At 45.8% G+C, this 12,474-nt stretch overlaps 1 protein-coding gene across 1 annotated transcript in view; it reads right to left on the bottom strand.

Annotated features, from left to right (window-relative positions):
* Positions 1-898: 898 nt before the first annotated feature.
* The window catches only part of LOC106563653 (calcium-binding protein 8), a 50,440-nt gene continuing 38,864 nt past the window's right edge, over positions 899-12,474 (bottom strand). The window contains exons 4-5 of the mRNA XM_014129419.3: positions 9,221-9,371; positions 899-5,103 (exon numbers count right to left, since the gene is read on the bottom strand). Of these exons, the coding sequence (XP_013984894.2) occupies positions 4,976-5,103; positions 9,221-9,371 (279 nt within the window). The 3' untranslated portion in view covers positions 899-4,975. The remainder of the gene's footprint in view (positions 5,104-9,220; positions 9,372-12,474) is intronic.

Below are 12,474 nucleotides of genomic sequence, written 5' to 3'. Positions count from 1 at the left end.
ACAACAAGTTGGAAATCGCAAATTCAACAATGAGTGGTCTGGGAAGAAGCGAGCACAACACAACCAGGTGAGTCCAAAAATATTTTGTATGCACTGCATAAATGATGTAATATGCCAGGGACATTTCTCTACAACAGGCTATATCGCTACATGCGCATGTGCACCACCAAGTCAGAACACTAGGCGAAATTAAGAGGGGATAACAGACCAAATTATTAGCATGAGGCAGATGGGCTACTAACAGCTTTTACACAACATACACTTAGTATTACTTTCTTAGCTACAGTATACATTCAGTGGCTTGCGAAGTATTCACCCCCCGGTAAGTAGAGCCCGGACTTGAACCGGATCTGGAGAGATCTGAAAATTGCTCTGCAGCAACGCTCCCCATCCAACCTGAAAGAGCTTGAAAGGATCTGCAGAGAAAAATGGGAGAAATTCCCCAAAAACAGGTGTGCCAAGCTTGTAGCGTCATATCCAAGAAGACTTGAAGCTGTAATCGCTGCAAAGGTGCTTCAACAAAATACTGACTAAAGGGTCTGAATACTTACATAAATATAATATTTCAGGTTTTTCATTTTTAATACATTTGCAAAAAATTCGAAAAAGCAATTTTTGCTTTGTCATTATGGGATATTGTGTGTAGATAGATGAGGAAAAAACAAACCATTTAATCCATTTTAGAATAAGGCTGTACCGTAACAAAAAGTCAAGGGGTCTGAATACCTTCTGAAAAATGGCCAGATGACAGCTGGTAGGAGTGAAAGAATTTCTGTCAAATAAATTGCAAACTGCTTTTACACAGGCAGCCCAGTTCTGATATTTGTTCTACTAATTGGTCTTTTGCCCAATCACATCAGATATTTTTCAGAACTGATCTAGTCAAAAAAGATCTGAATTGGTCTGGCTGTGTAAACACAGCTATTTTAATACAACATGTAGACTTGGCAAACTTTGATTAGAAAATAATTGAATCATGTTGATCAGATCACTAAAATCACATGTTAGTGCAACGTGTAAACGCGGCTTAAAACAGGTACAGTAGAATGGTTCATTTATCTATAGCGCTGTCAGATGCAGCTCACTGCCTCCACCCAGTGGCCAAGTTATGAAAGGTATACACGTAAAACAAGACTATTGGGAAGTGGTCTATTCATTCACTAGAAAAACAGAACTGTTTTTTGTTTCTATATATAAAAAAAGATTTTATTGCATAACCACAGGTTGATTATGTTTGTACAGACTACATATCTTTATTTGTATGTTACCATCATTAATATTGCTATTTTTCTTTCTTTTTAGATTTCTCCATAAACATATTGGCATTTATATAATCTCAAACAATGGAGGCTGGTGAAAGGAGCTGTAGGAGGATGGGCTCATTGTAATGGCTTGAATGGAATAAATGTAACTGTATCAAACACATCAAACATATGCAAATCGAATGTTTGTCTCTGTTCCATTTCAGACATTAAAATGAGCCTGTCCTTCTATAGTTCCTCCCACCAGCCTCCACTGATCGCAAAATCACAGGTCTCCAAACCACCAGTGCTGGTTATAGACTCTCTCTCTTAGCCCAAGTACATCCCCTTTACCAGGTTGGAAAAGATATGACAGAAACATTTACAATATTAAAACTATGACTAATATAGATACACATTACGATTAGATGCTGGTGTCAGGGACCATAATGGCTTATAACAATAATAGACTAATGTACCAATGGGCCAGAATGTTTCTTTGCAATTACATATAAATATATTTAGATATCTGAGACAGCAAGATGATTTTGAGTGTGAAGAACTACACTACATGGCCAACAATATCTATACATTATAGTAGCCTAAACATGTGGTATTGAGAGTGAAAACATTTCAACAATGAAAGACCTCTGCAAACGAATACACTTTGACTTGAACACGTTACTGTGTGAAGAACAGTATGTATTTGAAAGTAGCAGTACTGATCAGCTCCATCCTGTCCATAGATCAGCCTCTCCTACTCAGAGATGCTTGATACATGTGGCCCCAGGCCTCAGTGAGTCATGCAGTCCTATGACAAGCAGTGTAAAAGAGATGGAAACAGCTAGGTGGTGATTATGGCCATGTGACCTTGTATTTGCATATTTATGACCAAATATTCCCCTCTGCATTCTGATTTGATTAATAGCTGGAATAAATAGAGAATTCAGTATAAATCTGAAAGTGAAATGTAATAGTAGTCCATACACACAGTACACACATTTAAAATCAAGGCCATAGGAAAGGTTGAATTGATTTTAACCTTCATCCTCCAAAGGAAAGGAATACTAAAATAGCAACTACATGCATATTGATGTAGAGGTAATGGAATATATATTTTAGTATAAATATTTGATCTGTCCAGGTCTGAGCGTGTAGTTCATCATAAAAGGTTGCTTCTCTTCCTCTGCCCTAGCTCGTTCACTCCCCTAGTCCGTCTCACAGATCTAAGACATCTGACTGGGCCCGTATTCAGTCTAGGATCAGCACCCCCTCCCTGTCTATATAGTCTTAATGAATATGATTTAAAAGGGAAAACTGATCCTCGATCAGCCTTCATACTCTGAGATGCTTTGTGAATATGGGCCCTGGTACAGTAGGTGTCAAGAAAACAAGCCTTCAGATTGGATAAGTGTTGGCGATTCCACCATGTTGCTTTCATCCATCCAGACAGATTGGATAGGAGGTGGACTTTCCACCATGTTGCTTTCATCCATCCAGTCAGATTGGATAGGAGGTGGACTTTCCACCATGTTGCTTTCATCCATCCAGTCAGATTGGATAGGAGGTGGACTTTCCACCATGTTGCTTTCATCCATCCAGTCAGATTGGATAGGAGGTGGACTTTCCACCATGTTGCTTTCATCCATCCAGTCAGATTGGATAGGAGGTGGACTTTCCACCATGTTGCTTTCATCCATCCAGTCAGATTGGATAGGAGGTGGACTTTCCACCATGTTGCTTTCATCCATCCAGACAGATTGGATAGGAGGTGGAGATTCCACCATGTTGCTTTCATCCATCCAGTCAGATTGGATAGGAGGTGGAGATTCCACCATGTTGCTTTCATCCATCCAGTCAGATTGGATAGGAGGTGGACTTTCCACCATGTTGCTTTCATCCATCCAGTCAGATTGGATAGGAGGTGGACTTTCCACCATGTTGCTTTCATCCATCCAGTCAGATTGGATAGGAGGTGGACTTTCCACCATGTTGCTTTCATCCATCCAGTCAGATTGGATAGGAGGTGGACTTTCCACCATGTTGCTTTCATCCATCCAGTCAGATTGGATAGGAGGTGGACTTTCCACCATGTTGCTTTCATCCATCCAGACAGATTGGATAGGAGGTGGAGATTCCACCATGTTGCTTTCATCCATCCAGTCAGATTGGATAGGAGGTGGAGATTCCACCATGTTGCTTTCATCCATCCAGACAGATTGGATAGGAGGTGGAGATTCCACCATGTTGCTTTCATCCATCCAGACAGATTGGATAGGAGGTGGAGATTCCACCATGTTGCTTTCATCCATCCAGACAGATTGGATAGGAGGTGGACTTTCCACCATGTTGCTTTCATCCATCCAGTCAGATTGGATAGGAGGTGGAGATTCCACCATGTTGCTTTCATCCATCCAGACAGATTGGATAGGAGGTGGAGATTCCACCATGTTGCTTTCATCCATCCAGACAGATTGGATAGGAGGTGGAGATTCCACCATGTTGCTTTCATCCATCCAGACAGATTGGATAGGAGGTGGAGATTCCACCATGTTGTTTCATCCATCCAGTCAGTCCTGTCAGATCTGTGAAGGCGAGTGAACGTGGGCTGAGGGGGGAAAACAACAACTTTCTGGAATGAAAAGCAATCTTACATGGCCTGGTCAAAGACATTTCAGACCACAACCTTATTATTCATGGACCAAGAAGGCCAGGTGTTTCATGTTCCAAGCCTTTGAGGACAGTTGATCATACACAGAACACCGCCCTATGGACACGTAGTGACACGACATACGGTAAATACTGTACATACATACAGTGCCTTTAAATATCCACTGAGTCACATGCAGTGCATACAGACAGACATACAGACAGACAGACATACAGACAGACAGACAGTTGACTATACCGTAGGAACATTGTGAGGGAGGGAATGTCAGGTGTAGAATGATGTCTATGTGATTTAAGACTATGGAAGTCAGCTGAGCTAAAGCCTAGGGGTTTGTTCTGGGAGCTAACACAAGTTTGTCCTCAAATCGCGAACCATCTCTGTTACAGTGTAAAAATCGATTGGTATAATGTCCACAGGTGAGTGACTATAAAATGTAAATATAAGATAGTAGTAGAATAATAATAAAAAGAACAGATTAACACGTTTAGATACAGTTTAAAACATTAAACAGCAGGAGCGCCAGTCAGGTAATGTTGCCCTCCTGAAGTAAACCCAGAACCAAAAGTTCAGTTAAAAATTAGGAATGGCTCAAAGCACCTGATGCACGTTCAATAGATTGCTTTTGATTAGACAATTGATCTTTTAAATAGGAGGTAAAAAAAAAAAAACATTTCTTTTAAAGGGGTGGTTAGAAAATCATTCTTAAAGGGGTGGCCTTCTCTGATACAGAAATGAAAGGAATCCCTTTATGCCCACAAAATATAAAAGATTGCTTTGTATCATGTCCAGTCTGTTCATCAAGTCCTCCTAGTGGCATTGATTTGATTTGTCTTTTTTCCACTGAAAATGACATTTTCCGTGTGCATCCTTCAGTACTTGCACTCTCTTGTCTGTGTACTGTTCATGATATAAATCAAAACAAACTTCATTAAAATAACAGATAGTTGTCCTTCACAGAGGTGTTTGGGTTCTGGCTGGTCTGTCTTCCTGTTTTTGCTGCAGAGAGAGGAAGTGAGGTCATATAACTGTAAGGCCCACTCCCCAGGCTCACAGTGTGATTGGCTTACTCCATGCCGTTCCGCAGCATCTGATTGGCCGCGATGAGCATGACGCTGATGATGAAGGCCATGGCGAAGGCGCAGATCAGACTCTTCCTCACGCATGTCTGTCTGTTCTTCTTCTTAGGATGGACTGAAAAAGAGAAGAGAGGAGAGAAGACGAGGAGGGGAAGAGGAGAGGAGAAAAATAGAAGTATAACTTAAGTCATTTATTACATCAAATTATGATAATTTCATATTATGCCTCCCCTTCCATTCCCCATGCTGGTAACATCACATACTGGTCAAATGAACTTTCTGCACTGAGTTCCCCCAGAGAAAACATAACTGAAAACCAAAGACTAAAGAGGATGACACTGTACGTCTGCTCTCCTCTTTCCTTTTCCAGAGACATTTTCTTTGGGAAAAAAGAGTCATGCAACTGAAAACATGAACAATAGGTAGTGCCTTTGTCTATGTTTGTTAACATCACAAACATCACCAACAACCCAGACACCAGCCTGGAGAAGCCCAGACACAGAGCCTGAAGCAGCCCAGACACAGAGCCTGGAGCAGCCCAGACACCAGCCTGAAGCAGGCCAGACACACAGCCTGGAGCAGCCCAGACACAGAGCCTGAAGCAGCCCAGACACAGAGCCTGGAGCAGCCCAGACACCAGCCTGAAGCGGGCCAGACACACAGCCTGGAGCAGCCCAGACACAGAGCCTGAAGCAGCCCAGACACAGAGCCTGGAGCAGCCCAGACACCAGCCTGAAGCGGGCCAGACACACAGCCTGGAGCAGCCCAGACACAGAGCCTGGAGCAGCCCAGACACCAGCCTGAAGCAGGCCAGACACACAGCCTGGAGCAGCCCAGACACAGAGCCTGGAGCAGCCCAGAAACACAGCCTGGAGCAGCCCAGACACCAGTCTGGAGCAGCCCAGAGACCAGCCTGAAGCAGCCCAGACAACAGGCTGGAGCAGCTCAGACATCAACCTGGAGCAGCCCAGAGACCAGCCTGAAGCAGCCCAGACACACAGCCTGAAGCAGCCCAGACACACAGCCTGGAGCAGCAAAGACACCAGTCTGGAGCAGCCCAGAGACCAGCCTGAAGCAGCCCAGACAACAGGCTGGAGCAGCCGAGACATCAACCTGAAGCAGCCCAGACACTGAGCCTGGAGCAGCCCAGACACTGAGTCTGAAGCAGCCCAGACACTGAGCCTGAAGCAGCCCAGACACTGAGCCTGAAGCAGCCCAGACACAGAGCCTGAAGCAGCCCAGACACAGAGCCTGGAGCAGCCCAGACATCAGCCTGGAGCAGCACAGACATCAGCCTGGAGCAGCCCAGACATCAGGCTGGAGCAGCCGAGACATCAGCCTGGAGCAGCCCAGACGCAGAGCCTGAAGCAGCCCAGACACAGAGCCTGGAGCAGCCCAGACACTGAGCCTGAAGCAGCCCAGACATCAGGATGAAACAGCACAGACATCAGCCTGGAGCAGCTCAGACATCAGCCTGGAGCAGCTCAGACATCAGCCTGGAGCAGCCCAGACACACACAGAGACAGTAACCCAGACACACACAGAGACAGTAACCCAGACACACACAGAGACAGTAACCCAGACACACACAGAGACAGTAACTCAGACACACACAGAGACAGTAACTCAGACACACACAGAGACAGTAACCCAGACACACACAGAGACAGTAACCCAGACACACACACAGACAGTAGCCTAGACACACACAGAGACAGTAGCCCAGACACAGAGCCTGACACACACAGAGACAGTAACCCAGACACACACAGAGACAGTAACCCAGACACACACACAGACAGTAACCCAGACACACAGATGTGTCTAATGGAGTTGGATGGACTGGGTCGGAGAAAGAGAAGGAAGAAGAAAGGGTAGGTGGATAGAGACATGAGAGGAAGGGAGGAGAGAGATAGGAAGGATTGAGGGAGAGGGCAGAAGGAGAGGAAGATAACCTTTGGTTTAGCTTCCAATCTCACTTTTGGTTTCTTCTCTCTCTCCCTTCCCCTCTTCACTCCACTCCTGTTTCACTTCCATTATCTTCTCTCCCAGACCCTCCTCTTCTCTCCTTCGCTCATTTACTGGAATCTCTTCATCTCGCTCTCTACATTTACATTTTAGTCATTTATCTTATCCAGAGTGACAAGACGAACTACAGTTAAGTTCCTTGCTCAAGGGCACATCGACAGATTTGTCTCCTAGTTGGATTAGGGATTCGAATTATTATGTAGTATTATGTATATTATGTATATTATGTAGTATTATGTATATTATGTAGTATTATGTATATTATGTAGTATTATGTAGTATTATGTACACTGCTCAAAAAAATAAAGGGAACACTTAACCAACACAATGTAACTCCAAGTCAATCACACTTCTGTGAAATCAAACTGTCCACTTAGGAAGCAACACTGATTGACAATACATTTCACATGCTGTTGTGCAAATGGAATAGACAACAGGTGGAAATTATAGGCAATTAGCAAGACACCCCTAATAAAGGAGTGGTTCTGCAGGTGGGGACCACAGACCACTTCTCAGTTCCTATGCTTCCTGGCTGATGTTTTGGTCACTTTTGAATGCTGGCGATGCTTTCACTCTAGTGGTAGCATGAGACGGAGTCAACAACCCACACAAGTGGCTCAGGTAGTGCAGCTCATCCAGGATGGCACATCAATGCGAGCTGTGGCAAGAAGGTTTGCTGTGTCTGTCAGCGTAGTGTCCAGAGCATGGAGGCGCTACCAGGAGACAGGCCAGTACATCAGGAGACGTGGAGGAGGCCGTAGGAGAGCAACAACCCAGCAGCAGGACCGCTACCTCCGCCTTTGTGCAAGGAGGAGCAGGAGGAGCACTGCCAGAGCCCTGCAAAATGACCTCCAGCAGGCCACAAATGTGCATGTGTCTGCTCAAACGGTCAGAAACAGACTCCATGAGGGTGGTATGAGGGCCCGACGTCCACAGGTGGGGGTTGTGCTTACAGCCCAACACCGTGCAGGACGTTTGGCATTTGCCAGAGAACACCAAGATTGGCAAATTCGCCACTGGCGCCCTGTGCTCTTCACAGATGAAAGCAGGTTCACACTGAGCACATGTGACAGACGTGACAGAGTCTGGAGACGCCGTGGAGAACGTTCTGCTGCCTGCAACATCCTCCAGCATGACCGGTTTGGTGGTGGGTCAGTCATGGTGTGGGGTGGCATTTCTTTGGGGGGCCGCACAGCCCTCCATGTGCTCGCCAGAGGTAGCCTGACTGCCATTAGGTACCGAGATGAGATCCTCAGACCCCTTGTGAGACCATATGCTGGTGCGGTTGGCCCTGGGTTCCTCCTAATGCAAGACAATGCTAGACCTCATGTGGCTGGAGTGTGTCAGTAGTTCCTGCAAGAGGAAGGCATTGATGCTAGGGACTGGCCCGCCCGTTCCCCAGACCTGAATCCAATTGAGCACATCTGGGACATCATGTCTCGCTCCATCCACCAACGCCACGTTGCACCACAGACTGTCCAGGACTTGGCGGATGCTTTAGTCCAGGTCTGGGAGGAGATCCCTCAGGAGACCATCCGCCACCTCATCAGGAGCATGCCCAGGCGTTGTAGGGAGGTCATACAGGCACGTGGAGGCCACACACACTACTGAGCCTCATTTTGACTTGTTTAAAGGACATTACATCAAAGTTGGATCAGCCTGTAGTGTGGTTTTCCACTTTAATTTTGAGTGTGACTCCAAATCTTGACCTCCATGGGTTGATAAATTGGATTTCCATTGATTATTTTTGTGTGATTTTGTTGTCAGCACATTCAACTATGTAAAGAAAAAAGTATTTAATAAGATTATTTCTTTCATTCAGATCTAGGATGTGTTGTTTAAGTGTTCCCTTTATGTTTTTGAGCAGTATATATTATGTAGTATTATGTATATTATGTAGTATTATGTATAATATGTATATTATGTATATTATATTATATATTATTTATTTGTTGTTTTGTTTCCTGTTTGGACCCCAGGAAGAGTAGCGGCTAATTGGGGATCCCAATAAAATACTAAATACTAAACTCTTTGTCTCTCTCTCCTCTCTCTCTCTCCATTTCTTTCTCTACCATCTCTCTCTTTTAGTATTATCTCTCTTCAACGTCTCTCTGTGTCTTTCTCTGTGTGTCTCTCTCTCTCCACCTCTCTCTCTACCCTGCTCTCTGTCATCCCCCCCCCCCCCCCCACACTCCCTCTCTCACCTCCCTCGTACTCGGGGCAGTTCCCTGTCTCGTTGAGGCTCTCCTCTTCGTTGATGATGATGTTCTCGATGTCCTTCATCGTCAGGTGGTCTCGGAATGCGTGAAACAGAACCTGCTTCAGCTCATCCAGGGACATCTGCTGCATGTCAAACTGCAGGGGCAAGACATACGCACACAGATGCAGATACACACCAAGGTCAAATCATAGAAATGTTTTTTTTTTCTTCTAATTTATGTGTGTGTGTATATATGTGTGTGTGTGTTTGTGTGCGGGCGTGTGTGTGAAAGTGATTTATGATGCTCTGAGCGGAGCAGGTCTCATTCCAATCAAAAGTCAGTCTGAGGTCTCTGAGGTTTTCATTTCTAAATGTATAATTCATTTGACTTTTTGGAGTGTTCTACACTGCGTCTGCCCCTCCCACCCTCCCTCCCTCCCTCCCTTCCTAATACGGAGAGAGGGGAAAAAGGAGAGAGATAGAAAGAAAGACAGGGAGTAGGAGAGAGAGAGAAAAAGAGAGGGATGAGTGAGTGAGTGAGGGAAAAAAGAGAGCGAGAAAGAAAGAGAGAGAAAGAACTCTTTGTTCCCCTGCCACTGTGGACAGAATGACCTGATGGAGAGGAGAGTAGCAGGTATACCTGTGGAGTGAAGGAGAGGAGAGTAGCAGGTATACCTGTGGAGTGAAGGAGAGGAGAGTAGCAGGTATACCTGTGGAGTGAAGGAGAGGAGAGTAGCAGGTATACCTGTGGAGTGATGGAGAGGAGAGTAGCAGGTATACCTGTAGAGTGAAGGAGAGGAGAGTAGCAGGTATACCTGTGGAGTGAAGGATAGGAGAGTAGCAGGTATACCTGTGGCGTGAAGGAGAGGAGAGTAGCAGGTATACCTGTGGAGTGAAGGAGAGGAGAGTAGCAGGTATACCTGTGGAGTGATGGAGAGGAGAGTAGTAGGTATACCTGTAGAGTGAAGGAGAGGAGAGTAGCAGGTATACCTGTGGAGTGAAGGAGAGGAGAGTAGCAGGTATACCTGTGGAGTGAAGGATAGGAGAGTAGCAGGTATACCTGTGGAGTGAAGGAGAGGAGAGTAGCAGGTATACCTGTGGAGTGATGGAGAGGAGAGTAGTAGGTATACCTGTAGAGTGAAGGAGAGGAGAGTAGCAGGTATACCTGTGGAGTGAAGGATAGGAGAGTAGCAGGTATACCTGTAGAGTGAAGGAGAGGAGAGTAGCAGGTATACCTGTGGAGTGATGAAGAGGAGAGTAACAGGTATACCTGTAGAGTGAAGGAGAGGAGAGTAGCAGGTATACCTGTGGAGTGAAAGATAGGAGAGTAGCAGGTATACCTGTAGAGTGAAGGAGAGGAGAGTAGCAGGTATACCTGTGGAGTGAAAGATAGGAGAGTAGCAGGTATACCTGTAGAGTGAAGGAGAGGAGAGTAGCAGGTATACCTGTGGGGAGAGGAGAGTAGCAGGTATACCTGTGGAGTGAAGGATAGGAGAGTAACAGGTATACCTGTAGAGTGAAGGAGAGGAGAGTAACAGGTATACCTGTGGAGTGAAGGAGAAGAGAGTAACAGGTATACCTGTGGAGTGAAGGAGAGGAGAGTAGCAGGTATACCTGTGGAGTGAAGGAGAGGAGAGTAGCAGGTATACCTGTGGAGTGAAGGAGAGGAGAATAACAGGTATACCTGTGGAGTGAAGGATAGGAGAGTAGCAGGTATACCTGTGGAGTGATGGAGAGTAGCAGGTATACCTGTGGAGTGATGGAGAGTAGCAGGTATACCTGTGGAGAGAAGGAGAGGAGAGTAACAGGTATACCTGTGGAGTGAAGGAGAGGAGAGTAACAGGTATACCTGTGGAGTGAAGGAGAAGAGAGTAACAGGTATACCTGTGGAGTGAAGGAGAGGAGAGTAGCAGGTATACCTGTGGAGTGAAGGAGAGGAGAGTAGCATGTATACCTGTGGAGAGAAGGAGAGGAGAGTAGCAGGTATACCTGTGGAGTGAAGGAGAGAGAATAACAGGTATACCTATGGAGTGAAGGATAGGAGAGTAGCAGGTATACCTGTGGAGTGAAGGAGAGGAGAGTAGCAGGTATACCTGTGGAGTGAAGGAGAGGAGAGTAACAGGTATACCTGTGGAGTGAAGGAGAGGAGAGTAGCAGGTATACCTGTGGAGTGAAGGAGAGGAGAGTAACAGGTATACCTGTGGAGTGAAGGAGAGGAGAGTAGCAGGTATACCTGTGGAGTGAAGGAGAGAGAATAACAGGTATACCTATGGAGTGAAGGATAGGAGAGTAGCAGGTATACCTGTGGAGTGAAGGAGAGGAGAGTAACAGGTATACCTGTGGAGTGAAGGAGAGGAGAGTAACAGGTATACCTGTGGAGTGAAGGAGAGAGAATAACAGGTATACCTATGGAGTGAAGGATAGGAGAGTAGCAGGTATACCTGTGGAGTGAAGGAGAGGAGAGTAGCAGGTATACCTGTGGAGTGAAGGAGAGGAGAGTAACAGGTATACCTGTGGAGTGAAGGAGAGGAGAGTAGCAGGTATACCTGTGGAGTGAAGGAGAGGAGAGTAACAGGTATACCTGTGGAGTGAAGGAGAGGAGAGTAGCAGGTATACCTGTGGAGTGATGGAGAGTAGAGTAACAGGTATACCTGTGGAGTGAAGGAGAGAGAATAACAGGTATACCTGTGGAGTGAAGGATAGGAGAGTAGCAGGTATACCTGTGGAGTGAAGGAGAGGAGAGTAACAGGTATACCTGTGGAGTGAAGGAGAGGAGAGTAGCAGGTATACCTGTGGAGTGAAGGAGAGGAGAGTAGCAGGTATACCTGTGGAGTGAAGGAGAGGAGAATAACAGGTATACCTGTGGAGTGATGGAGAGTAGCAGGTATACCTGTGGAGTGAAGGAGAGTAGCAGGTATACCTGTGGAGTGAAGGAGAGGAGAGTAACAGGTATACCTGTGGAGTGATGGAGAGTAGCAGGTATACCTGTGGAGTGAAGGAGAGGAGAGTAGCAGGTATACCTGTGGAGTGAAGGATAGGAGAGTAACAGGTATACCTGTGGAGTGATGGAGAGTAGCAGGTATACCTGTGGAGAGAAGGAGAGGAGAATAACAGGTATACCTGTGGAGTGAAGGAGAGAGAATAACAGGTATACCTGTGGAGTGATGGAGAGTAGAGTAACAGGTATACCTGTGGAGTGAAGGAGAGGAGAGTAGCAGGTATACCTGTGGAGTGAAGGAGAGGAGAGTAACAGGTATA

The sequence above is a fragment of the Salmo salar genome, chromosome 11 (assembly GCF_965601325.2).
Source record: "Salmo salar chromosome 11, fSalSal1, whole genome shotgun sequence".
Lineage (NCBI taxonomy): Eukaryota > Metazoa > Chordata > Actinopteri > Salmoniformes > Salmonidae > Salmo > Salmo salar.
Note: the sequence above shows the minus strand (reverse complement) of the source record. Positions and strands in the feature narration are given on the sequence as shown.